The sequence below is a fragment of the Pipra filicauda genome, unplaced genomic scaffold (assembly GCF_003945595.2).
Source record: "Pipra filicauda isolate LSUMZ 115617 unplaced genomic scaffold, ASM394559v2 scaffold348_size1222971_pilon, whole genome shotgun sequence".
Taxonomy (NCBI): domain Eukaryota; kingdom Metazoa; phylum Chordata; class Aves; order Passeriformes; family Pipridae; genus Pipra; species Pipra filicauda.
The window spans coordinates 68,014-94,123 of NW_024104474.1; the positions used below are offsets into that span (position 1 = coordinate 68,014).

At 53.5% G+C, this 26,110-nt stretch overlaps 1 protein-coding gene and 1 long non-coding RNA gene across 2 annotated transcripts in view; one reads left to right on the forward strand and one right to left on the reverse strand.

The window, feature by feature from the left end:
- Nucleotides 1-25,639, reverse strand: part of SH3BP4 (SH3 domain binding protein 4) — a 31,920-nt gene extending 6,281 nt beyond the window's left edge. Inside the window, exons 1-3 of the mRNA XM_027734946.2 lie at nt 25,561-25,639; nt 5,510-5,697; nt 1,140-3,502 (exon numbers count right to left, since the gene is read on the reverse strand). Coding sequence (XP_027590747.1) covers nt 1,140-3,502; nt 5,510-5,627 — 2,481 coding nt within the window. The 5' untranslated portion in view covers nt 5,628-5,697; nt 25,561-25,639. The remainder of the gene's footprint in view (nt 1-1,139; nt 3,503-5,509; nt 5,698-25,560) is intronic.
- On the forward strand, nt 5,415-19,313 carry LOC120323814. The gene is made up of 4 exons (XR_005564686.1): nt 5,415-5,472; nt 6,292-6,400; nt 16,972-17,162; nt 18,436-19,313. It is a non-coding gene; the product is annotated as an uncharacterized LOC120323814 (long non-coding RNA).
- Nucleotides 25,640-26,110: the final 471 nt, after the last annotated feature.

Genomic DNA, 26,110 nt, shown 5'->3' on the forward strand with positions numbered 1-26,110 from the left:
TATCCCTCCTGCTCAATCCTCAAATATCCCCCTTCTTACTAAAGGGAGTTTGGAAAGTGGACTCCTTCATTCAGCTCCTGTCCCACTCATCATTTCATTTTGCCAGGCAACTGTTCCTTAATCCACGTGACATTTTAAAGCCCGCGGTTCTCCATAACTCCGTTATCCTGTTTCCATGGGAGAGCCTGGAAGAGGAGAGAGCCGCAAATCTCCACCGGACATTTCTCCCTCTGTTTTCTTTGGCTCACTTCCCATGAAATGCTAGAGACAATCCCGAAGATGACATTTCCTAAGAGGCTCCCTAATGGCATCCTGGAAATACTTGCAGGCAGCACTTTCCCAAATTCCTTTCAGGGCAAGAAGCAAGTCGTGCATTTCCAACTGCAAACGCCATCCACAGCTGGATATAAAACATTCCGGCTCAGAGGTGCCCTTGGCTAAGCTGCCACTTGGCAGGGCTTGGAGCAACCCGGGATAGTGGAAGGTGTCCCTGCCCATGGCAGAGGGTGGCACTGGATGAGCTTTAAGGTCCCTCCTGACTCAAACCACTCTATGACAACCAGGGTGAGATGGGGGGCCCTAAAGGTGCAGGCTGTGGGGACAGCGAGCAGAGCATCCTTGGAGACACCTCTCCCAAAAAAACCAGGGTGATTTGGGGGTTCCCAAAAGGCACAGGCTGTGGGGATGGTGAGTGGGGCATCCTCCAACCCTGACGCCTCTCCCATGAAAACCCTCATCCCTGGAAGTGTTCAAGGCCAGGCTGGACAGGGCTTAGAGCAACCTGGTCTGGTGGGAGGTGTCCCTGCCCACAGCAGGGGGTGGGACTGGATGAGCTTTAAGGTCCCTTTCAACCCAAGCCACTCTGGGATTCTGGAATTCCAAGTACTGACAGTATTTCACTCAGCATGTCCCTCATTATTTCCATGATCCTCCCAAGGCAAGAGCCCACCAACGGGCTGAACTTCCACCCAGCTGTGCCAAGCAGACTGCAGAAGACCTTAGAGCCTGGTCTTCAAGGTCCCTTCAAGAGATTGGTCTCTATCTTAATTCAGTCTGAATCAAGACTCTTTCCCCTCCCGCTCACCCGAATCCCCCTGCACAGCAGGGAATGAACACCCCCCACCACGCCTTGGACTCACCGTCATCAGCTCCTTCTGGAAAGATTTCCTCTCCTTGTTCTCCGTGCTGTTGCAGTCTTCCTTCAGCTTCTCCAGGACGGAGGCCACCCTCTCGGGCTCACTGTCCAACTCAGCCCGGCAGAAGAACGTGAGTGGCAAGTTGGAGTAGCCCAGGGCGTCGGCGAAGGACCTCCAGCTGCTGAGGTTCTCCATCAGCAGAGTCCTCACCGAGGCGTAGATGTAGGTCAGGAACTTGCAGGGCCTCAGGATCTGCTCCAGCAACAGGCTGGTGGTGAGATCTGGCCCAGAGAAGTAGCTGGGCTTGACCTTCCCAACCACCAGCACGTTTTTGGTGTGCACGAGGCCAATTTTGCCCTGGTAGTAGCCAATGTACCACTCCTTGGTCCACAGCTGGCCTTTCAACCTGATCTTCTCCTCACTGAGGAGGGCTATGACATCTCCTTTCTTGTACTCCAGCAAATAGTGGTTCTTGCTCTGCCTCACCACCGTCTTTAGCAGCTTGCCGTACTTGAGGCTCAGCACCGGCCGGTCCTGAAAAACCGGATACTTGGCGGTGGCAGCCAGCGGTGACAGGATGATCTTCCCAACCTCATTCTTCTTGAGGAACCGCCTCTGCCCCATCGGCTTGATGGCACTTTTCGGAGGCGGCTGTGGCGTCTGGACGCAGAATTGGGTCAAAATGGCATCCTGGTCATCCTTGACCTGTATCCTCAGCGTGAAGTCCGAGAGCTCGTTGGGGTCGTGGGACGCGATGGGGAAGATGAGGCGGCTCACCTTGCCCAGCTTCATCTGGAAGCCCCGGACGACCTTGGCTTGTTCGCTGGCCTTCACCTCGTAGTTGGTCATGTTGGAGAACATGCAGAGCTTGAGGTCCTGAGGCCGGGACAGGGCAAACTGGTGCTTCCCCCAGAGCTGGAGGGCGACGGGGGCCGGGCTGTGGGATTGCCTGGTGACCTCGTTCACCAGGAGGGTCTTGGGGGCACACTCGTGCCCAAACATGGCCACCACGGTTTTGAAGGAAGGGTGGATGTGTTTGGGGCCATAGACGCCCACCGTGATCTTCTTGCTGATGTAATCCCAGACGGTGGAAGGGTACAGGATGTTCTGCCCTTGGGCCACGGCTGCGATGTACATGCAAGGCTCCAGGTTCTCCAGCTGCACCTGGATCGTGTCCCCATAGGAATAGCTCAGCTGCAGGGGTGTGTACGGCCCCTCCTTCATGTCGCTCCGCAGGCACTGCAGTCCCACCAAACTCTTGCTCGTGATGTCATTCTTGACCTCCGCCGACACCTTCATCTCCAGGATGATGAAGGTTTTCACCTCCATGTTGCTGAGTTTGATCTGCAGGACGGGGCTGATGGTGCTGCACTTGTCGCTGTTGAGCTCCAGCGGCGGATCCAGCATGGCCTTCATGGAGATCTGCTGCGTCTCCCCGGGGCACACGTGGCCCTCGGGCACGTGGATGCTGATGTTGGTGTCTGGCAGCTGAACAGCCCCACCAGAGCTGTCCAGCTTGCACACGATGTTGGTCTCCACCGGCTGCGTCTGACCCCAGCCAGGATTCTGACCGAGCAAATCCAAGTCGTGGCAAGACCGAGCCAGCTTCCTGTGGTTCAGCCACGCTGTCCTAAAGTCCTCTCGGCTCTGGAACTGCTCAGGGGTGGGAGACTTCAAACCACTGAAGAAACCCGACGATGCCGGAGCGTCTGACTTGGCCTGGAGAACAGACAGTTCAGACAAGCTGTAGGAGCGTTTACTTCTGAAGAAGGGGTTGTCTCTTCTCACAGGCTGGTCCAGATCCAGCCTGTTTGTGGATGGAAACTCATCAAAAATGTTCCCCAGGCTGCTGTTGGCAGCAGAACTGGAGACAGTCGATGCAGGAGCCCCCGTGTCGAAGAGCAGCAAGTCAACGGTGACGCTGGAGTCGGACTCTCTGTCTGAGCCGGGCACCGCGTGCACATTCCCGTTCAGGAACGGGTTTGTCTGGACTCCGTTCAGGAAGGGGTTGTTATTGTGGATTTTCACAGAGTTTCTCTTCGCATCAGTCCACTCCCCAAGCAGGTCCAACTCCTTGGCCCCCTCGTCAGGGCTCTCCAGCAGGTTGTCGATCATGCCGCTGTCCGTCAGGGAGGAGTGGCGGTAGTTCACGGGCTGCACGTAGGAGGAGGGGATGTAGCCCATCTCCGTGGTGTTGTGGGCGTACCACCACTCGCCCCCCGACGTGTCCAGGACATAAAGGTGGTCCCCCTTGGAGAACTTCAACGTGGTGAAATTGGTCGGACAGTAATCCTTGATTGCTACGACTTCCTTCGCGTTCCCGAAGGACGTGGGATTGTCAACCAGCAAGGCACTGGGAGAAGGCACTGCCAAGGCAAGGAGAGAACAGCACTGTGAGGAATGCACAGGGGAGTCACCGCTGACTTGCTACCATTTCTCTCAGGTCACCACCTTTAAGTGGTTACGGTGGTTTTAGAATCACAGAATCACTAAGGCTGGAAAAGCTTCAAGACTGAGTCCAACTCTGAACCCAGCACTGCCCGTTCCACCACTAAACTATGTGCCCGAGTGCCATATCTGTGTGGGTTTTGAACGCTTCCAGCTCCACTAATTCCCTGGGCAATCTCCCAAGCCTGAAAGTGTTTTTTCCGTGTAAAATTTTTCCAGAAAACTCTGCTATTTCTGGTACATTCACATCTCCCTTCCCAAAGGGTTCATGTAAACCCAAGAGAACTTTCAGGACAGCCTAAAAGCCCTCTTGCTTTGCTGTAACCCCTCTCCTGCACATGTGAAACATGTTTCAGTGTAAAAACCAACTAAGGGCACATCATATTCCTAGTTTTTCATGTCACACCAGCCAAAAAACCCAGCATCTCACTTCTTTTGAACAGCAGCTGTATTTCAAAGCTCCTCAACAAAAATCAACTCCATTGGTAGCTTTAGATTAGGTATCAGGAATTCTTCACCACAAGGGTGGGGAGGGGCTGGGATGGAATTCCCGGAGAAGCTGTGGCTGCCCCTAGATCCCTCGAAGTGTGCAAGGCCAGGTTGGACGGGGCTTGGAGCAACCTGGGCTAGTGGAAGGTGTCCCTGCCCGTGGCAGGGGGTGGGATGGGATGAGCTGTAAGGTCCCTTCCAACACAAACCATTCCATGATTCTAAAGAAGGTCCCACAGTTTGAACCCTCCCACAATGCTGTCGTGGTCCTGGCAGCATCTCCAGCATCCCAGCAGGAAGTTGTTTTCCCAGGGGATCCCAATTCCGTCCAGGCTGGGGCGAGCCTACAGTGTCACCCTATTTCTTGGCTTTGCTCTCACTTTTAGGACCCGTTTCTGTACAAAACACTCAAACAAGCTGCAGATGGTGTTACAACAGTGGTTAAATGTGTGTTAGACAGAAAACAAGGAGAGCTGGATTTTCCCCAACACAGAGCTGCAAGAGAACTGGGACAGCACCTTCAACACCTTGAGAGCTCTCTGGAGGGAAAAGGGGATTTAAAAAGCACAGAAAGCCCCTAAAATCCTGGAGATGAAGGAATGGGGGCTCAGACTGCACTTCCCTGCATCCTGCCCCTGGCTGGCAGCACTTCTGGGACATGGAGGTAACAAGGCAAGGGAAGATACAGCTGAGCAAAGAAAAGTCTTCAAATACAGGCTAGAGGTGAAAAATTAAGAGGAGCAGAGCATGGACACATCCTGACCAACTCCTCAGTATCTCCACCAGGAGGCAGGCAAAGTCATGAGGGCATTTATCCAGTGTAACGCTAGATATAAAGTCTATATTGGAATTATTTTGCCAGCCTGGTAGGTTGGAAGCCACTGTTAACTCAGTCACCTGCAGGACAAGGCATTTTTGGTGTCCCCATTCCTTCGGATCAGCCACGTGGCTGTGTTCCCATGTCCTTGCAGCTGGGGGGGGTTAACAGGGATGTGCTGAAAGCAGCAAAGCCCTCGGAGAATATGAGTAATTCCTATTTTTGATCTAAAAACAATCCAATTTGCAGCTGAGCGTTTGATGTTCGGCCCCTCCACGTGCGTGTTTATTTTTAAAGGCCCTCAGTGTGCGAGAACTTCCACCTGGAGTTATTCCTTGGGCTGGGCTCGTGCCAGGGGAACAGCAATTCCCCCCTCGCCACCTTTTATGCTGGGTAAGGCAAATACAACAGGGGAAAAAGCAGTCAAAGAGGGGAAAAACCGGAGTATTCAAGCAACCAGCTCCGGGGAAGGGGAACAACAAGGCCCGTAACCGCCTTGGTGGTGTCACCAACCCCCCTGAGCTCCGGGGAAAGGGAACACCGAGGCCTTGCTGGTGTCACCAACCCCTCCTGGACACCGGGGTGAGGGGGAACGAGGAGGGGGCCCCTCCCCACCCACCTTTGACGTCACCCAGGCTGGTTTCGGTGAAGGCCTCGCCGAGGTCGATGAGGGTCCCCTCGGACTTGCACCGCGGGAGACCCCCCGAGTTGGCCGCCCGGATCCTCTGCGCCGCCATCTCCGGCCCCACCAGGCTCTAGGTGGCCATGGCCTCTCCAGGGACCCCCCTGTCACCTCAGGGAACCAGCCTGGGGGAGAGAGACAAACCCCAGCACGTTAGAAAGGCTCCGGGTGCCATCGCAGTGACAATGACCCAGGGACCCAGGAACACATCCCCGTGTTCTCCTTAAAACATCACAGAACATAACCTGGATGCTCCACAGCACTGTCTAAAAACCACCAAGGGCTTTGTGTAGCAAGGACAGCCTGGTCTTGCAGGATGCTGCTGCTGGAAACAACAACCCCATAGGAAGAGCTTTTTAGGGATATGTTGCTTCCAGAATCATAAATTGGTCCTTCTCCCTGTTTCCCAAGACCTTCCAGGGCACTTGCACATTGCTGTAATACATAATTATAAAGCCACCAGGCACTGGGTGCTGTGGGAACCCAGAGCAGTGGAGGACCCACAGGACTGGGATTTTTGCCTGTTTAAATGGGTCACCACTCTCTCCCACTGCAGCACTGGGATTTCCTGGGATGGGGATTGGCTCTTCCCGCTTGCTCCCTGCATCCCTCCCTCCCCAGCCAGGGACCAGGCAGAGAAACACCCCTTTTTGCACTAACCGCCCCGCTTCACTTGAGGAAAAATAAAAACACAGAGTTTTTTCCTCCTTTTTCCCTAGCAAAAACACTTCCAGAATCCCTGCGGAAGAGCAGAGAGGAAAATTCCCCCATTTCCCACAGGACACGCCGACATTCCGACCACCAACGTTGTGGCTGATGCAAGCGCGGGTAAGACCTTCCCTGACATCATCCCTGTCCTCTGGAACTTGGAGAGGGGCCAGGTGGATCAGGACAATCAGGGAATGCTGGAGCCTCTCTGCCAGCTGAAGGCAAGGCCGGAGCACAGCCTGAGCTGCGTGTTGCTACTCCAGGGATCCGGCATCATCCCGGTAATTCTGGCACCCAACATCCCTCCATCCCGCTCCCTCAAACTCCAGCCTGGTTGCAAAGCACCAACAGCTCTTAAAAACAGAGTTAGAACTAAAGTTATATCCAAATCCCTGCTTTATGAGGGGATTTTCACCCTCTCCTAACACTATTTTTCCTTTCTCCCCTTCCCATGCACTTTTTGCCTTTCCTCCCTTGAAAATTAGACCAAGCAGAAAACAACCCCCAACCCCAAATTCTTTAGGTGGGAATAGGGAGCCCCCGAAGGATTCAGTGCCCTTTTCTGGAATGCAGCAAGAGGAAATCTGCAGGGGAGAGCCTGAGCAGGAGATACTTTCTGGTTTGAAATGCTTCCCAAGCCATCCCCAGGGCTGGTATGCCGGGAATGTGGGAGCTGGAAGGGATGCACCAGGCTCCAGCCAGAAAAGGGAAGGGAGAACTGGTGTGCAAACATTTGCCCTTTGAGGAGAGCCTTGTTTGGGGGCCTGCTGGGAGCAAGGCAAGGGGAGAGGGTTTGGCAGGCAATAAATCCAGAGAAACCAGGCTTTGAGTCAAGACTGAGCTTAGCAGAGCTGGGCCAGGTAAGACAAAGGAATAACCAGCGGGAAGCAAGGAAGGGAGGGAAGATGCTCTCTTTGGCTGGCACAGTTCACCATCCACCCAGGATATGTTTCCGTGCTGTCCAGCAGAATTAATGCTATATTGATTATTTTCTATTAATTTTATATTTACATTAATTTTTACTTATATTATACAATGAATAAATTTTTATATTGAATTTTATATTAATCATTGCAGCTACAGTACTGACAACTCTCACCATCATATCCCCAAGTCTGGCACTTTCAGGGATGTTCCCTCTCTCTCTATTTATATAACTTCATGCTGAAGATCTCTGACAGATGTGGAGAAACAGCTGGAAAACCCCCCTCTACAGCCAATCCTGAAGCCTCAAAAGGCAACAGGAATCTACATAAAAATGAGGGATGATGGAAAGGCATTTCCTCTCCCAAGAGCAGCATCCTGGATGTGTCTGTTTGTCCTGGATGAAGTGATGCTCACACACATAAAGGGATGAGGGTGCCTAAAGGGATGGGGCCCCCCATGGCTGGACTTGGGATGGGAGCCCTGTTCTGGAGCTGGGGATGGCCCCAAAATGCTTCTGAATGCAGAGGTAGGACAGAAATCCAGGAGACTTTCAAATCCAGAGAATTGAAGGGGGTAAGTGGGGAGCAGGGTGAGGGGAAACGAGGCTGGAGGAGGCAAGATTTGTTTAGAAATCACTGAGACAATGGGCTGCAAACTCCCCTGAAAACACTTTAAATTTAGCCTGGGATTAAATATAGCCTAGGAAAAACCCAGCCCCACGTGTTTACCCAAAGCCATAAACAGCATCCGAAGGGAACGGCGGCGGGAAGGAAATCAGGGAGCAATCAGAGCAAGGACAGCGGCAGCATCTCCTCAGGCAGCACCAAAAACCTGCTTCTTACACCACTTTTCCCTCCCACAGGGGGAGAGGGAATGCTCCAGGGTAAAATCCAAGCCTTCCAGCCAGGAGGGCCTGCTGTGTGCTCCCCCCATCCCAACAAACCCAGCAGGCAGCAGCTGCCAGGAGCAGGCTCCACTGTGGGGACATGACTGTCCAACATCCTAACCAGGCTTTGCTGAGGCTTGGGGAAAGTTTAGGGAAGCCCTGAGGGGCACATTCCCATGGGGGCTGGCTGGCACCCCAGGAATCCTCACCAGTTTCCTGGGATGGATGGTGCTGCTTTGGGATTTAACTGTAAGTGAGGTTTCTGGGATGAGACAGATCTGGCTGTGCTTCTCTGGGAAAGGCTTCATCCAGTCCAGCTCCTGACCCTGCACAGGACCATCCTCAACAATCCCACCCTGTCCCTGAGGGTGTTGTCCAAACGCTCCTGGAGCTCTGGCAGCCTTGGGGCCGTGGCCAAACCCTGGGGAGCCTGTTCAGCGCCCAACTACCCTCTGGGGGAAGAACCTTTCCCTGAGATCAAACCTGACCCTGCCCTGGCACAGCTCCAGCCATTCCCTGTGATTCCACCAGGCACGGAGCACCAGCAGGTTTGGGCAGGTGTGGGGCTGGTGATGGTGAAGCATCTATTAAAAGAAAACTCACTAAAGCCTCTTAAATAACGAATCCAAAAGGTGTTTTTTCTGCAGCACTGGAATACATGGAATTCAGTTTCCCAGCAGCAGCATTTCCCGGTGTGAACTGGCATGGAAAAGGTTAAAAAGAACTTCTGCAAACTGTCTAGTATGACTTATCCCAGAAAAACAACCACATGCTTTCCCTTCCTGGCCCCACAGACCTCAGGGAGACCCCCTGGCACAGGGAGAGCCCCAGCAACGTTCCCTGCTCCATCCGTCACACCGAGCTGGTCCTGATGGGATTATGGCACAGACCCACCTCTCCCTGGACAAGGGGCTATAAATCAAGGTCATAACATGGCCATGCTGAGCAGGGCTGGCAGGGAAAAGGAATCCCGGGAAAAATACCCTTAATGGAAGCATTAAAACCCCACGTCCTCGAGCAAAGAAATGTCATAAAACAACGGGAACACCCAAAAGTGCAAACCCCGGTTCTGCTGCTGGTCCTCTCCAAGAAGCACTGACCAAAGGTCGGAGAGGATCCCTCTGGAAGCCTCAGTGATGGAAAACTCCTGAGTGCCAAGAATTTGGGCTGATAAGGCCGGGGAGGGCTGACAGGGCTGGGTGGTACCAAGCACGGGCAGGGCTGCAGATGGAGCCAGGCCAGGGCAGCACAGGGACCTTCCACCAGCAAAGCATTGATGCACATCCCTGCCCATCCCACACTTCCCAGCTCTCCCTGGAGTTGCGGGGTGCATCCCACCATGGCACACACGAATCCACGGGAAGCACCAGGAACAGGAGCCACCACAACACAGGACTGGTGAGCTCTGCCATGACCATTGTCCTGCACCCCTGTTCTCCCTGGGAAATGCATCCAAAAGCCCCTCAAGCCCGAAGCCTGCGGGACCAGCTCAGGAGAAATGTCCTACTCCACCCTTGGCCACAAACTGAAAGGTGGGAAGTGAAGAAAGAGCTTCCAATCAATCACTCCTTATCCTCTTCCCACTCCAGGGCCAAGATCAACTCCAGTCACTTGTTGCTCATGGCTTTTAAATTTGCTTTTTCTTTCTCCAAAGACAAGTTCCTGTGGCCCTCCCACAAACACAGAAGTGTTTTTGGAGGTTTCTTTTCAAAACAGGCCGTTTCTCTTGGATATGAGCAAATTTAAATTCTTGGGAGCTAAAAACCCATGTGATGGAGCCACAGCATGACCCACACAGAGCACGTTCATCCCACACAAGGAATTCACTGAACTCATTGCTTTTATCTCTCACAAAACCCCCAGTAACTCAAGCATCGTGGAAACAGATGCAGAAAAGACTCCTCCAAGCCCAGGGGACACCCCAGCCCTGAAGGAGCTGCTCAGGGAGTTGTGCCTGGGAACACCAACACACCGCAACGTGCAAAGGCCTTCAAGAGAACCTCAGAAAAAAGGGCCAAAAGGGGCCAAAATTTCTGCATTTTAGCAACCAGCATAATTCAGGAAGTTGGGTTTGCTCTGCAGATTCTTCACCCTCGAGAGCTCCCTCCTGCCCGTGACCCAGCCCAGCCCTGGCCATGGGGCTGGCATTGCTCAACACGCAGGAAATGATCCCACCAGCTCGGGTCTGCCTCCTTTCCCCACACTGACACCAACAGATCTTCCAGCACAGTGACAAACACAACATCCTCCAAACTGGGAATGCCCCCAGGGACCCAGCCAGGTCCTCTGCAGCCTCCTACAAGACTGGGATGGCTTCTGAAGCTGCTGGTGGCCTCGTGCCACCTGTGGTGGCCAGGAACACACCAGGACCTTGCAGCTCATCTCCTTGTGATCCTGGCTCTGCTCCAGAAGCTTTGTTGCCAGAGATGGGTGGGGAGGGGCTGGTTGCTCTTGGTTTTTTCCCCCTAGAAGCCTGTCCCAAGCCTTCTGCCAGCAATGCCTCACATCCCAGTGATTCCCGACCTCGTCGCCTTTCCCTTATCTCCTCCTCCTGCTCCAGGGCTTGTGTTTGCAAAGCCAACGCTTTCATCTTCGAAAGAAAAACCCACCCAAGCCATGGGAAGATAAACCACCCCTTAAGACAACACCAAACACGAGCTCTTTGTACCAGAGGGAACACGGCGGTGTGAACTCACGCACGTCCCGGCACACGCCTCTTTAGTCCCTTTTCCAGCAAACAAGAAGGGATTTGTGGGAACACCAGGACCTCCCAGCCCTCCTGCAGTGCTCTCAGGGCTTTGCTTTGGACCCCATTCCCACCACTGGACCTCATTCCCACCGTCCCTGCTCAGGCATCACAGCGGAGCCTGGCCCATTCCAGGCTGTCCCCTCCACTCCCAGCCAAGCCCTAGGGAAAAATCCTGCCCTCCAGCTTAAACTTGGTTCAGCTCCTGAGCCTGGCTCCTGCTGCCAGGCGAGTTCAAGCCATGCATGGCAGGTTTGATGGAGGAGAGGGAGAAGGGAGGGGAAAAAAAGTCATTATGGCCCTGGTGTCCATCATGGCCTTCCTGGTGGGAATGTCACCCCTGTGAGCAGAGCAGGAAGGACGGGAAAGTTTCCTTTTATAGCAAGGACTTTGGAGCACAAGTCCTGCTGGACATCCATCACCAGGGAGACTCAAATATAGGCCAGCCTTAGGGGTGGGAGGGGAAGAGAGGGCTTTCCCTGCAAGATCTCCAAGCACTCCCTGGATTTGGTCACCCGTGTCCCACACAGTCAGCCCCAAGAAACCACCACGGAGCACAGCAGGACTGGGGCAGGAGGGAGCTCAGGTATTCCACCAAGACTTATCTACCTCCAACTATCCTCAGTCAGGAGGACCACTTTAGGGAAAAAACTTAGGAGTTTTGTTCCCAACTTGTTGCCTGAGCAAGTCCATGAACATGGAGCAGCTAGCACAGATTCCACTGCTAAGGAAAGAAACCTCTCTGGATTATCCAAGCTCACTCAAGAGATGAGCTGGCGCAAAAGCTGAGCCTGGGTTTAATGTTCTTACACACCTTCCTGATCAGTCCAGCACTGATCTGCTGCTGCATTACATGACACCAACAATGCTGAGAGGAGCCAAAACCCACCCCAAGCCTAAATGAGGCAGAAACCAATCCAATCAGCACATTGCAATGAATTTCCTCAGCACAGCAGAGGTTTTAAGCTCCTTCTTGGTAAACATTTCCAAACCAGATGCCCCCCAGACACCTGGGTTTAAGCAGCTTAACCCTTTGCTGGAGTTGATGGTGTGACAGGAAAACAAGATGGGGGGTTAAACTGGACTGGGGGGTGGTCATCCCACGGGATGCTCCAGGTTGGACACAATCCCCGGTCCACAAACCATGCTGGAAAGAGGGAGCAGATACCTGGAGAGCAAAGCAATGCCAGGTGATGATGCCATTTGGGATGCATGCAGCAAGAAGGGGTTGTGAGGGCAGATCACAGAATCATGGAATGGTTTGGGTTGGAAGGGACCCTCAAAGCTCATCCAGTCCATCCATAGGCAGGGACACCTTCCACTAGCCCAGGTTGCTCCAAGCCCCGTCCAACCTGGCCTTGGACATTTCCAGGGATGGGGCAGCCACAGCTTCTCTGGGCAACCTGTGCCAGAGCCTCCCCACCCTCCCAGGGAAGGATTTCTTCTTAACAGCTAATCTAAACCAACTCAAACAGGCATCTGGTCCAGTCCAGAGGCTGGATTGGGACTTGCTGTCTTTGGACTTGATCTCACCTGCAAATCCAGCCAGTTGCAGACCCATCCCAGAAAGTGTTCCTGCTTCAAGTCAGAGCATGCTTTGAACATCAGACTCATCGCACTGACACAAAAAGACCACATGGCTCATTTCAGGTGGTTTTGGCAGCACAAGTCCTCACCTTAATTTAGATTAGAGCTTTTCCACAGGTGGGAATGAGCTTTCCAGGTGCAGAGACCTACCTCTGCCAGCCAGGAGGGTGTCTGAGAGAACCCAAAACAGGCCCCTGTTTAGACAACACAAGAGCAAACGCCACGCCTGTTTGGTTAATTAATTACTTCTGAAATTAAAGCCCATCAAACTGCACGGAGGCTTCGTGCAACCTGCAAATTAACTCCAGGGGAATCCAACCCGGGGCTGAGGAAGGCCAGGGAGCATCCAAGCAGTGGCTCCAAGCATTTTCCACAGCACCAACAAGGCCACGAAGGACAAGAACCCAAAACACCACCCCCACCCCCCCGTCTGCCGGTACTTCAGGGTTGTTGTTTCGGCACCTCAGGGGTCTGTCGTTTTGGTCTGGCCAGGTTAAAACCTGCTCCATCCCATCACAGGCTCAGGTGGCTGATAAGAAACCAATTTCATCATTTTAAGCCCCAAATGTTTATTGAAAGGGTTTATCTGCAAACAAAGCCACTGCACTTTGAACTGTAGCTTTACGCCAGCTTAAAAACACAGCGAGGGCCGTGGATTAACGTGGTGTGAAAGGGGAGTCTGAGCCTGCCCCTGCAGCCTCCACACAGGCCATGGCAAAGACAAGCTGCTTCTCGGGGCCAGGACATAACCTTTAGCAAAAAGCTCAGCATTTTGGGGGGGGAAAAAGCCCCTTTTTTAGCAAGATGCTTGGGCACAGAAATAGTAATTCATGTAAATCTGGCAGAATCTCAGCTTTGCTGTAAATTGCTCTCGTTGCTGGATGAAGTGGGGTTGAACCTCAGACACATTTTTTGCAGCCTTAGTCACCAGGGAAAATTAAAACAAGACCTGAAAGTCATCTTAAAGTCATGGTAGATTGTTTCCCTGCTTAAGGCAGAGCTTTACAGGTTGAGGGGAGTCATTTCTAGACCTTTCTGCATTGTAAGCACAAAAATGCCCTTCCACGTGTGCACAAGAGCATCCCCTAAAAACCAGGCAGCCACAGGACACCACAGAGGGAATATTTCCAAAGGGCAAGTTCTTCCCTCTCTGCTGTCCCCAAAAAGTCAGGCAAGGCTGGAAGGAGACAGACCTGCTCTGGTTTCTCTTGCCCAAGACACAACAAGCAGAGGAACCTGAGAGCCTCCTGAGAGCCACGTGCTCCAGTCATTCCTGCTGGGATTTCATGGAATCACAGAATGGCCTGGGTTGGAAGGGACCTTAAAGCCCATCTCATTCCAACCCCCTTCCATGGGCAGGGACACCTTCCACGGGACCAGGTCGCTCAATACCCAAAACATGGACCTACCAGCAGCAGGCTCTTGGCCAGAGGAGACAATTCCAGGTCCAACCAACATTCCAGGGCACCATCCATGGCACCTTCACCCACCTGCCTAGACAACACCTCCTTTCCTCAGCATCTTTAATGGCAACATCAACATGCCAGGTTTTTTTCCCCTGTAGGATCAAGCTCTTCCAGATCTCCGTGCCGGTCACATCCAGAAGTGCAGCAGATGTTGGTGCCAGTGATGGGACAGCTCTGCAAGGAGAAGCAGCTGGAGGAAGATCTGGATCTCCAGGGAATGGGAGATGTTTTACAAGGGCATGGAGTGGTGGGACAAGGGGGAATGGCTTCCCGGTGACAGAGGGCAGGGTTAGATGGGATATTGGGAAGGAATTCTTAGCTGGGAGGGTGGGGAGGCCCCGGAATGGAATTCCCAGAGAAGCTGTGGCTGCCCCATCCCTGGAAGTGTCCAAGGCCAGGTTGGACAGGGCTTGGAGCAACCTGGGATAGAGGAAGGTGTCCCTGCCATGGCACAGGGTGGAATGAGATGGAGTTTAGGGTCCTTTTCAACCCAAAGCATTCCATGATTCTAAGCAGGAGGCAGGAAGAGCTTTGCAGGAGCTGAGGGATGCTCTCCAGCACAACCAGCTGATTCCCACATGGAGCCTGCAGGACTTTGCAGGGTCAGGCTGGAATTAGACACGCTCTTGATGAGGAAAGAAACCCTAAATATCAAACCAATGCAGATGGACCTTTCTTCTTTTTTTTTTTAATTAAAACTTGCTTGAAGTGCCACATAAAAGCAGTGAAGTCCCAGGCACAGCTGACGCACTAGGACGGGTTTATATTTAGGAGAACAACTTAATTACTCCATCAGTAGGAAAGAAATGGCAACTTTTTTTGGCAGAGCCCAGAAGGAGAAAAGAAACCTAAAAGAGGGACAGCCACCACCCCCCGTTATTCCTAAGGGCAACATCCACTGGAATTTGAGCCTCCAAACAATCCACTTTTACAGAGAATTCAGCTTTTTTTTTTCCATGCCTGATCCCAGGAAACAACATTAAAGTCTCTCAGCCAAAACACATGATGTGCATCACAAGACAGCTGGCATCATTATTATTTTTAAATACCACCAGCTTCGTTTTTAACAGGACAACTGGAAATGTGTCATTGCTGAGGCGTAAAACAAATAGAGGGAGGTGATAAAAAAGCCATTCCCAAGTTTTGCAGGCTGGAGATTTAAAGAGAGATAAAGCAGAGCTCCCCCCAGAAAATACAGTCCCTTAAAATCTGCTGTTTCTCCTGCCACATTATTCACTTGGGAGCTTTTAGTTCCGAAGTCGGAGCGGTGCTCAGCCGGATTTCCGATGGCTTGCTGGGCCTCATCCCAAATTTCTCTGGCATTACTCACGTTTTTTTGTGCAGGAAGAGGGATGAGGATTTTCCAGTGAAAGGCAAAAGGGAGGCAGAAGTGTTTGCAGCATATGGAATGTGTCATTTCTCACGGACAGGCTCAGACCGCTGCATCCCAATGATTCCCACATATCCCATCCACTGAAGGAGAAGGAAATCAGGATAATGCTTGGAATTCTGCACTGCTTGGGACCTGAGGATGAGCTGAGACCTCCCTGGCAGGATTGCCCTGGCAATGGATGCTCAGCCCAAAGGAAGTGCCCAGCATCACCTTCCCTGCCAGCCTTCCCACAGGGAATTACTCTCCACCCCCTTCCACAAGCTCAATTGCCTTAAAGCAGCCTGAAACCAGGAACTAATTTTTAAGGGACTAAAAGGACCTGCCCTTTCCTAAGGGAAAAACACCTCCCTTTCCCCTCCCAGCCAGGGAACCGCTGGATGCAGCACCAGCATCACCGCTCTCCGGTCACATCCCTTAAAGAGGCTAAAGAGCCAAGATTCCCATTCCACTTGTCCTGCCTGACTGCAGGGTGACCTGGACACAGGGATTTATTTTCCCACCACCACAAAAGCATTTCTGAAGTGGTTTTAAAGCCTATTTTTGAAGACATGAGCACCACAACTGCAGAGACCACGATTCAAGCCTCTGATGGAGCAACACAGATGCTCCGGGCCCCAGTTTCCCAAACCCTCCAGGGCATGGATCCCTCCCCATTACCTAAAGGATGCATCTCCACTTGGGGATTCCCATCACAGCCAGGCAGCAGGAAAACCAGCTTCCCTCGGGATGTCTGCAAGGCCAGGGTTTAAAAGAGGTCGACACACGGAGATCAAGCCGGGATGGAACGGTCCCCAGCGCAGAGAGAGGGTTAAACACTCACCCTTCCCAAATCCCTGCTCCAGGGCCCTGCATTCCTCTGCTCAGACTGACTGCAGGGCTTTTTTTTTGCTCACTCTTTCCATGCCTGGTCATGTCCTGCATCCTGGATTTGGGGGATGTTTTACAGCTCCTGTGAATAGGCAGAGCAGGAGCTGGAGAGGCACCAGCTGCTCTGGCACCTCAGGGATGTCCCATGGCGGGGCAAGGGACGCAATCATGGAATGGTTTGGAAGGACCTTAAAGACCTAAAGAGCTCTTTCCACCCCCGTGCCATGGGCAGGACACCTTCCACTAGCCCAGGCTGCTCCAAGCCCCATCCAACCTAGCCTTGTACACTTCCAGGGATGGGGCAGCCACAACTTCTCTGGGTAACCTGTGCCAGGGCCTCCCCACCCTCCCAGGGAAGGATTTCTCCCCAGTATCCAGCCTAACCCTTCCCTCTGCCAGTGGGAAGTCATTCCCCCTCGTCCTACCACTCCATGCCCTTGTAAAACACCTCCCTTTGCAGGTCCAAGAGCAGGGATACTCTGGAGGCCAGACCATCCCCTGGGGCCTGGGCTGAGTGATGTGTCCTGCCCAGCCCTGGTCCCTGGGGCGGAGCTGCGACCTTGTTCCACGGCTCCCGTCAGGCGCTGCCAGACCCAGATGGGCCGTCTGGCTAATTGAGTTAATTAAAGCATTTTTCAGCAGTGATTAACTTTCAGGAGCGCTGCTCCAGCTCTCTCCGGGGAGCAGGGGCCACAGAGCAGTAGGAGAGCCGGGAAAAATGACTTGGAAGCACTTCCCAATTTCTCAGCAGCGTTTGCTGACTCAGAGCAAGTCGCAATCAAAAAATCCCCAAACCCCAGAACTTCGTCTGTTTTACAGGACCGAATGTGTGTGGAGAAGACCCAGGCAGTGGATGGATGCGTGGGAGGAGACCTACCAGGCTGATGGCCCAATCCCAGAGCATCCTTCCCAGGCAGAAGTGATGAGCTCTGGAAGTCCGGCGGCGCTGCCCGGCACCCTTGGGATGATAAGCTGGTCAAGGCCAGTGCTGGCTCTGTTCTGCTGACGAGGTAATTGCCCTCTCCCAGGGACAGTAAACACTTTGTGTCCAGAGATAACTATGGAAAACACTTCCAAAGACCCAGAAAAAGGCTTGTTTTGTGGCCTCGCTCCCCAACAAAGACGTTGGCTGTTGGAAAGGAGGTGCATCCCAGGAAGCTGGTATCAAAGAAAAAGGAACAAACCACCCCAAAAATAACCCACCCTGTCACTGGAGACTCTGTCTTCTTCCCCTTTCCAAAAAAAACCCCTACTTGTCCTTCTCTGCCCAGTCAAACACGGGATGAATCCCCACAGAGGTTCCACTTGTGGGGAGGCTGCTCCAATAAAGCTGCAGCCAGCAGTATCCATAGGTATGGAGCGGCCAAAAAAAACTTTGGGATGCACCCCCCATCTCCTCCTCCTTTTCTGGGATGCACCCCCCATCTCCTCCTCCTTTTCTGGGATGCACCCCCCATCTCCTCCTCCTTTTTGATGGGATGTACTCACACATTTCCTCCTTTTGAGGGATGCACCCATCCATCCTTTTTTTTGCTGCATGCACTCGTGCACCTCCTCTTTTTTCTGGGATGCACCCCCCCAACTCCTCCTCCTTTTTGCAGGATGCACTCCCTATCTCCTCCTTTTGCAGGATGCACTCCCCATGTCTTTCTTTTTCTGGGATGCACTCTCATCTCCTCCTCCTTTTTTTGCAGGATACACCCAGGCATCTCCTCCTTTTGTGGGATGAACCCACAAATGTCCTCCTCCTTTTCCAAGATGCACTCACGCATCTCCTCTTTTTTTTTTCCTACCTCCAAAACCTTATCCATTGCAAGGACCAGTTGCTCCCAGGCCACGTGCACTGGGAATTATTCCTTAGGGCCTCCAACAGCTCAGTCTGACCCCAAGGCTCAGCCACACACCCCAAAAGCCCCACTAACGCTGGTTTTTCTGAGCAAGGGGGGATTTAAGCGCGGAGGGACTTGGGAGAGAGCAAGGAGCAAGCAATTCCCAAGGCTGGCTTTCCAGGCAGGCTGCCGGCTGGGAAACGCTTCCCAGAGCAACCCCACCCCGGGAGAGCTAATCTGATGGCAGGTTTTCAATGCAGCAGCCAGGATGCAGGAGGGGCTGGAGCGGGAGGGAGGCTGCAGAGGGGGGAAAGAAAGCAAGGAAATGCCACAGAGGTGAGGAGGCTTTTTCTGGCCGGGCCACGGCTTGTTTTGTTTCCCTGCCTCCAGCTCGCTGCCATTTTCCAGGAAGCTGGAGCAGCTACAAAAAACTGAGGAGTTTGTTTAATTATAGCTGTGGTGGCGTTTGTGCCGAGGGACCCGGCGCCGCTCTGGGAACGGATGGGAGCGAAGCCCACGGCACAGCAGCAGGAATAACGCAAGAATTCCAGACTTTACAGCTCCCACAGTGACGCAACCCGAGCTCAAACATTGGTTTTACTCCCAAAGGCTTGGGAGACTTTAGACTGAACTCCCTGTGTGACCAAATTCCTGCTCCTTTTGCTCCCTTCCTCCTCCTGGTGGAGGTGTCTCCTGGATGGACAACGCGAGCACCTCCCACCGCGCCCAGTGAACTGATGGATGCTCCAGTCAAGAACCCACCCATGGACTCATTCCAAATTCACAGGATAATTTAGGTTGGAAAAGCCCTTTAAGATCACTGATTCCAGCAGCAGTGACCATCAAACGCCTCCTGCCTTGCTCTCCTCCACTGACCCAGCCGGTGACGCCCCATTGTCCAGCTCCAAAGAGCCTTTTCTCCCTGTTCCTAAGGAAACAGGCAGCGTTGTTCAAACAAGGCCACACACCAGGCAAACCCCTCCCCCTAAATACAACCTAAAGCACTTTATACAGATGACCTAAAGCACTTCATCCAGGCACAACAGGAGAAGGCAGCTGCTGGATTTATCCCCAGAGAGAGGGAAGCAACAGCTTTGCCCGGAGCTCCTTTGGAGCACGGGATGAGCAACCCACCCCCACGACTCCACACTACAGCCACGATGCTCTGCTGGGTCAAAGGTTTCTGGAGTCAGCTAGAAAACATCTGGTTTTGCTTCATGGCACTGATTTCCCTCTTGAAAATGATGGGATGGTCCCCAGGGCAACCCTCCCATGGGGCAGGAGAGGGGGCAGAGGGAGCAACTTCAGAGGACACAGAGCACTGGGAAAAGGAAAGGCTTTCACATTATTATTACTGTTATTATTGTTATTATTATGTACAGCTTTCCCCATCATCTACCAGGGCTGCAAAACAGATGTGCATCAGCATCCCTTCAATTTACATCAAAGCACCCAGATGAGGAAGAATCAGAGAATCCCAGACTGGTTTGGTTTGGAAGGACCTTAAAGCCCATCCCATCCCATCCCATCCCACCCCCTGCCATGGGCAGGGACACCTTCCACTAGCCCAGGTTGCTCCATCCTGGCCTTGGACACTTCCAGGGATGGGGCAGCCACAGCTTCTCTGGGCAACCTGTGCCAGGGCCTCCTCAGCCTTCCCAGGGGAGGCACTGGCACAGGTTTTCCAGAGAAGCTGTGGCTGCCCCATCCCTGGAAGTATCCAAGGCCAGGTTGGACGGGGCTTGGAGCAGCCTGGGCTAGTGGAAGGTGTCCCTGCCCATGGCAGGGGGTGGGATGGGATGGGCTTTAAGGTCCTTCCAACCCAAACCAGTCTGGGATTCTCTGATGATCTTGTCAAGAGGATATGGGATGTACCACCTTCTCACTGCTGAATCTGGAGCAACCTCTCTCCTGGCAGAGTGGGAACACTCACTCCCATAGGAACAGCCAGGAATATTTAGCCCCAGGAGTTGCAATTGGTTTTGTTCCCTGGGTAATGAGAGCTGCCCCCAGCAGTTGATATGCCAGCTTGGAACGACGGCCTCCTGGCACAAAAATAAACCCTGGGACAAACCGACATGGAATCACCGGGTCAAAACCAGAAATATCTCCTGGGGTGGGGGGGAACTGGTCAAGGGGTTCCTAACAGAGAAGCAGCAGGTTGGCTACAAAAAACTGGGATTAAAGACAGTACCTGGTGTTTGTGGGACGAGTGATTCCTTCCAAAAACACGCAACCCACCCAAAATGCCAACTTTGTCAACATAGGAAAAATAAAGTGAATCCAAGGACAGGATGAAAGAGTCAAAAGTTTTCTGGTCAGCTCTTTGATCCATGAAAAACTGACTTTACCCTGGGCACACCTGGACCTGCAGCCCCCCCCAGGCAGCAAAGGGATTTCACGTGCTGCTTCATTTCCATGTTGCTGTGAGACATCCACACACATCCCTTTCCATCCTCCCACGCTTTCCTTTACGAGCCCACGGGAACAGAAATCCACAGAAATCACTACAGAAATCCACGGAAATCACTCCAACCCCAAGGAGCACGGGAGAAATTAAGGACCCCAGGCTGCAAGGAGGACCACGGCAGGGGGTTGATGCCACAGGTATCCTCAAAAATGCTCCTTCAGCGTGGATAGCTGTGGTGTTAATGGAACTGGGACATCACTCGAGCACTAAAAACCAGCTCTGAGGTGCTAGGAGCGAGTCTCTCCACTTTGTTGGGGAAGTCAAGGAAAGGGACTTGTCAGGACATGCATGTGCCCACTGCAGGACCTGCTCCCATCAGCAGGTCCTGCAAGTGCTTTATGCTTTTTCCTTCCTAAAAAACAAACGTTATTTATGGCCACAAAGGGAGCTCAGCCTGCGGGTCGCAGTTTGGAGTCTAACAAACCTGCAGCCGCACAATGAAGCAGCAAAGCTGTCCTGGGTGTCTCCAAACCACCCTGCAGCTCCTTTAGGGAGAGGAATCAATCCCATCACCTCCCCCAGGAGCAACCTCCCCCGCTGCTCCTCATGGTTCTTCCTGCCCCTCCAGCCTTTGCTTCCAAGTCACGTCCGCGGCGGGCGGCGGGTTTCCCCGTGCCAGCGCTGAGGGATCCACGTGCTCCTTGCCCCAGCCAAGGCTGGCACGGTGCTTCCAACGTCCCCAAACAATGCCAGCCCTGTGCCCAGACACTGGCAGGGTTAATGCGGGGATTGTTTGCAAGAAGGGAGCAAAAGCAGAGCATCCTCCACTCGCTCCGACGGCACCGCTCAGGCCCCGCCGGGAACCACGGGGGACACATTTTGTGCTTTTTAACCTGAAATCTCGCCCTGCAAATTTTAGGGAGCAGATTGGATGGGTCCTCAGCTGGGGCTGACAGTGGAGACGCCTCCTGTATCCCTGTGGGATACAGGGACGTTGTCTAGACGTTGTCTAGAGGGAAGGGCTCTCAATAAACATTGCTCTCAATAAACATTGCTCTCAATAAACACATTGCTCTTAATAAACACCTTGTTGCAGCCATCAGAGATGGGTTGGAAGGTATCTTAAAGCTCATCTCATTCCACCCCCTGCCACAGGTTCCACACCTTCCACTAGCCCAGGCTGCTCCACCAACCTGGCCTTGGACACTCCCAGGGATGGGGCAGCCACAGCTTCTCTGGGCAACCTGTGCCAGGGCCTCCCCACCCTCACAGCCAACAACTCCTTCCCATCTAACCCTGCCCTCTGGCACTGGGAAGCCATTCCCCATTGTCCTGTCCCTCCATCCCTTGTCCCCAGTTCCTCTCCAGCTCTCCTGGAGCCCCTTTAGGCCCTGCAAGGGGCTCTCAGGTCTCCCTGGAGCCTTCTCTTCTCCAGCTGAACACTCCCAGCTCTCCCAACCTGGTTCCAGAGCAGAGGGGCTCCTATTAATATATCCCAGTTAAAAAGCATAAATACATTTTCCAGTGGGTTGATCCCCCTGTTTCAAACCTGACTCGTCACTGGTCACTCAGGGAACTCAACATTTGGTTACAAAACTTTCCTGGGAGCTGCCATCCCCAGCAAAGGGGCAGCTCCGATCTCTGCTCTGTGTGAGCAGGGACAGGACCCAGGGAATGGCCTGGAGTTGTGGCAGGGGAGGGTCAGGCTGGATCTCAGGGAAAGGTTCTTCCCCCAGAGGGTGGTTGGGCACTGATCAGGCTCCCCAGGGCAGCGGTGTCAGAGCTAAAGGAGTGTTTGGACAACACCCTCAGGGACAGAGTGGGATTGTTGGGGTGTCCTGGGCAGGGCCAGGAGTTGGACTCGATGGTCCTGGTGGGGCCCTGCCAACTCAAGGAGATTCTGTGACTCCATGAAAACCCATCCCATGTCCTTACCACGTCCTGGGAAGCCTCCTGGGCAGCCTGCAAAGCTCAGGTGTTTTCCGGATGAATTTTGGGAAGGAGACAAAAGTCAGGTGCCAAACCTAAGGCTGAGGGACTCCCAGTTGAGATGATTTGCATTCATCCCATTCCAGCTGCCATCAGAAATCCACCCACTGAGCCAGGAGGTGACATGACCTTCAGACCACTTGAAAACAAGAAGACTGAGGAGGATGCAAATTCCCCTCCACGTCCTGACCTCTCCTCCAGCTGCCACCTCCCTTCCCAGCCCCGGCAACGAAAAAGCTCCTTGCTGGATTTAAATGTTTTTCCCATTAAAAAAAAAAAAAAAAAAAAAACAACAAAACAACAAACCCACACACAGTGCCTAAACCACCTCCTTAGCATCCACACAGGCTCTTCTGAACAGCCCCACCAGGCTAAAATAAATATTTTAGCTTCTCAAAGAGTTTTCCTCTCATTAAAATGAAAACATAATTAGGATGTCAAGCAGCGGCTGCAATCACTCGGCGCTGCTCCGGCTTCGCTTGATTAAGAGCAACGAAGCTGCTATTTTTGAAAAGGACACTCCCTTCCACGGCCTGACCGGGGTTATTTTGGAAAGATATATATATATATATATATGGAAAGCTGGAATCTTTGCTGGCAAAAAAATCCCCACCCCGGAGGGGACATGGAGAGGCTGCGGGATCAAGAAGCACAGTGGGAATCCTCTTGGGAGTGCCCAAGGGGGGAAGAGCACGGAGACCCTGGAAAGGGTGAGGGAATCATAGAATCATGGATGGTTTGGGATGGAAAGGACCTTAAAGCTCGTCTCGTGCCATAGGCAGGGACACCTCCCACTAGCCCAGCTTGGACACTTCCAGGGATGGGGCAGCCACAGCTTCTCTGGGTAACCTGCTCCAGAGAAAAGGAGAAAAGAGGGAAAAAGCAGAAAAGGAGAGAAAAGCTGCTCCCAGAGACACTGCATGAGGGCACCTATGCGGGGTCTGGTACCGACACTGCTGCACGGGAGCAAGAGCCAGGAGGAGATGCAAACATTCCCAGGATCCCAGAGTTCTTTAGGTTGGAAAAGCCCTCTAAGGTCATCAAGTCCAAGCATTAACCCAACTGCCAAGCCCAACACTAAGCCCTGTCAGAGCTACAAGCCATCCCAGGAAGATGCTATTCTCAAGGATTTTTTTTTAAGGACATGTAAGCATCCCATTGCTGCAGTTATGCCTAAAGAAATCAAGGATAAATCCTTATTCCAGACATTTCAGCATCTAGACACAGGTGTCAACACCACACCCCCCCTCAAATCCAACTCCCGCCCAAGCTGCTGCTCTGCTCAGCATAACTTCATTATTAAGTTGTATTTTATATATATTAATTAACAGCCATAACTTAATTAATGCAAATCTCAGGGAGCGTTAGCCAGGAAGGACAGGCTGGGGGGGGGCAGTGGTGGGCATTCCCAACGCTTCCTCAGCACTTCCCCGCCAGAGCACAGGAATTTCCATGCACCTGATCCCACATCCCATGAATCCTCTGGATTTGGGGCTTCGAGGCCACGTGGTTTAACGAGGGTAGAGACACAAAACCATGCCCTGGTCACCACCGTCCCCTCCGTACCGAAGTCACTCCGAGCGTGAGCTATTCCTTAACAGCCAGGGATCCCAAAACACCCAAATGGGTATCCCAGCACCTGAGCCCGAGGCTGCAGCACATTCCTGCCTCCCTATAACACACTTGCACGACTCCACCTCTCCCACTGACCACTACCCCGAGCCAAACCCTGCGCGGCATCCTTTGCTCCCAAAACGTCCCCCCTGGCATCATCAAGGAGCAAAGAGGTCGGTGACCTGTGACATCAGTGAGCCCCAGCTGGGAAAATCCTCCTGGAAAATAAATGCTGGGCACAGCTGGTGGAATGCTGTTCAAAACAACCCCAAACTGCCCAGGAACATCCCACCGTGGCCGATAGGAAGCACCGGGAAGCGCGGCAGGGTTGTCCCGGGAGCGCTCCCAGTCACACCAGCTGGCCGGGGCTCCTCATGGGGTGCTGGGGTGACAACCTGGTCCCCATTGTCCCCATCCCCTCCTGGCAGTGCCAGCAGACCCTGGAGGACAACAGGGAGGCACTACTGGTGTGCACGTGGGGGTAGCAACACCTGCCTGGGGGTGGTGGCACTCAGGAGGCACCACAGCCACAGTTTGCTAACACGTGGAGTTGCACACACGCGTGGAGTTGCACACACTTGAGGGCACTGCACACACAGAGCAGATTCTCACACGTGTCACACTTACACAGGTCACGCACTCCCTCCATGGCACCGCCCAGGGCACGGGCACACATACAGGACACAGTCACACTTACCCACCCACCACATCACACACACGGAACACTCACACACCACATCACACACACACACAGAGAACACTCAGTCATGTACCAGGTACGCTGAGGACACACAACAAACACACAATGCAGTCACATAGACAGAGGACACACTACGTGCATGGTCACACACGACACACAGACAGTCACACTCACAGACTTACACATACAGTCACACTCGTACACAGAGGACACATGGCATAGTCAGTCAGACAAACAGCCACACACAGGGCGCATAAACACCCAGAGACACACAGGGCACTGACACACACAACTATAGACACAGTTACACACACACACACACTTACAGCCAGAGTCACATGCACCGGTCACTCACACACACACAAACACACAGGGCACTTACACACACACAGCCACAGTCACACACACACACAGCCACACGTACACTCTTAAACATACAGTCACACACACACACAGAGCACACACACACGGTCACACACACACACAGAGACACACAAACACAGACACACACAGTCATACACACACACAGAGACACACTAACACACTTAGAGACACGCACACACAGCCACACGGTCACACAGCCACAGTCATGCACACGTTTAGAGACATACACAGCCATCAGACACACACTTGCAGACACACGGACACACGCACCCCCTGGCTGACACACGGACACTCTCGCAGATCCCCGCTCCGTCCCGCGCCGCCTCCCCGCTCTGTCCCCGCCGCGGGCTGAGCTCGGACCCGGCACCGCCCGCCCGGCGCCGCCGACACAAACTTTTCCCCGGCGGCAGCGGGAGCCCCCGGGAGCCGCTCCCGCCCCCGTGCCCGCGGTGCCCCCAGCGCCGGCCGGCCCCGGCTCTCACCTGCGCCCGCTCCAGCACCGGGACGGGGCTGTGGATCGGGACGGGGCTCTGGATCGGGACGGGGCTCTGGATCGGCAGCAGCCCCACCGCGCTCCCGCCGGGCACGCGCCGCGCGCGCCCGCCCGCCTGACGTCACGGGGCGGGGCCGGGGCGGGGCCGCGGGCACAGGGGCGGGAACAATGAGGGGGAATTGGGAGGGGAAGGGGGAATAACACGGGTGTGAGGGGTGTTTGTGTGTAAAACACGGGTGTGAGGGATGTGTGTAACACACGGGTGTTGGGGGGGTGTAACACACGAGCGTGAGGGGTGTGTGTGTGTAACGCGGGTGTGAGGGGAGGGTGTGTAACGTGGGTGTGTGTGGGGGTGTAACACAGGGATGTGAGGGGTGTGTGTAACGCGGGTGTGAGGGGTGTGTGTGTAACGCGGGTGTGAGGGGTGTGTGTGTAACGCGGGTGTGAGGGGGGTGTGTGTGTAATGCGGGTGTGAAGGGAGGTGTAACACACGGATGTGAGGGGTGTGTGTAACGCGGGTGTGAGGGGTGTGTGTGTAA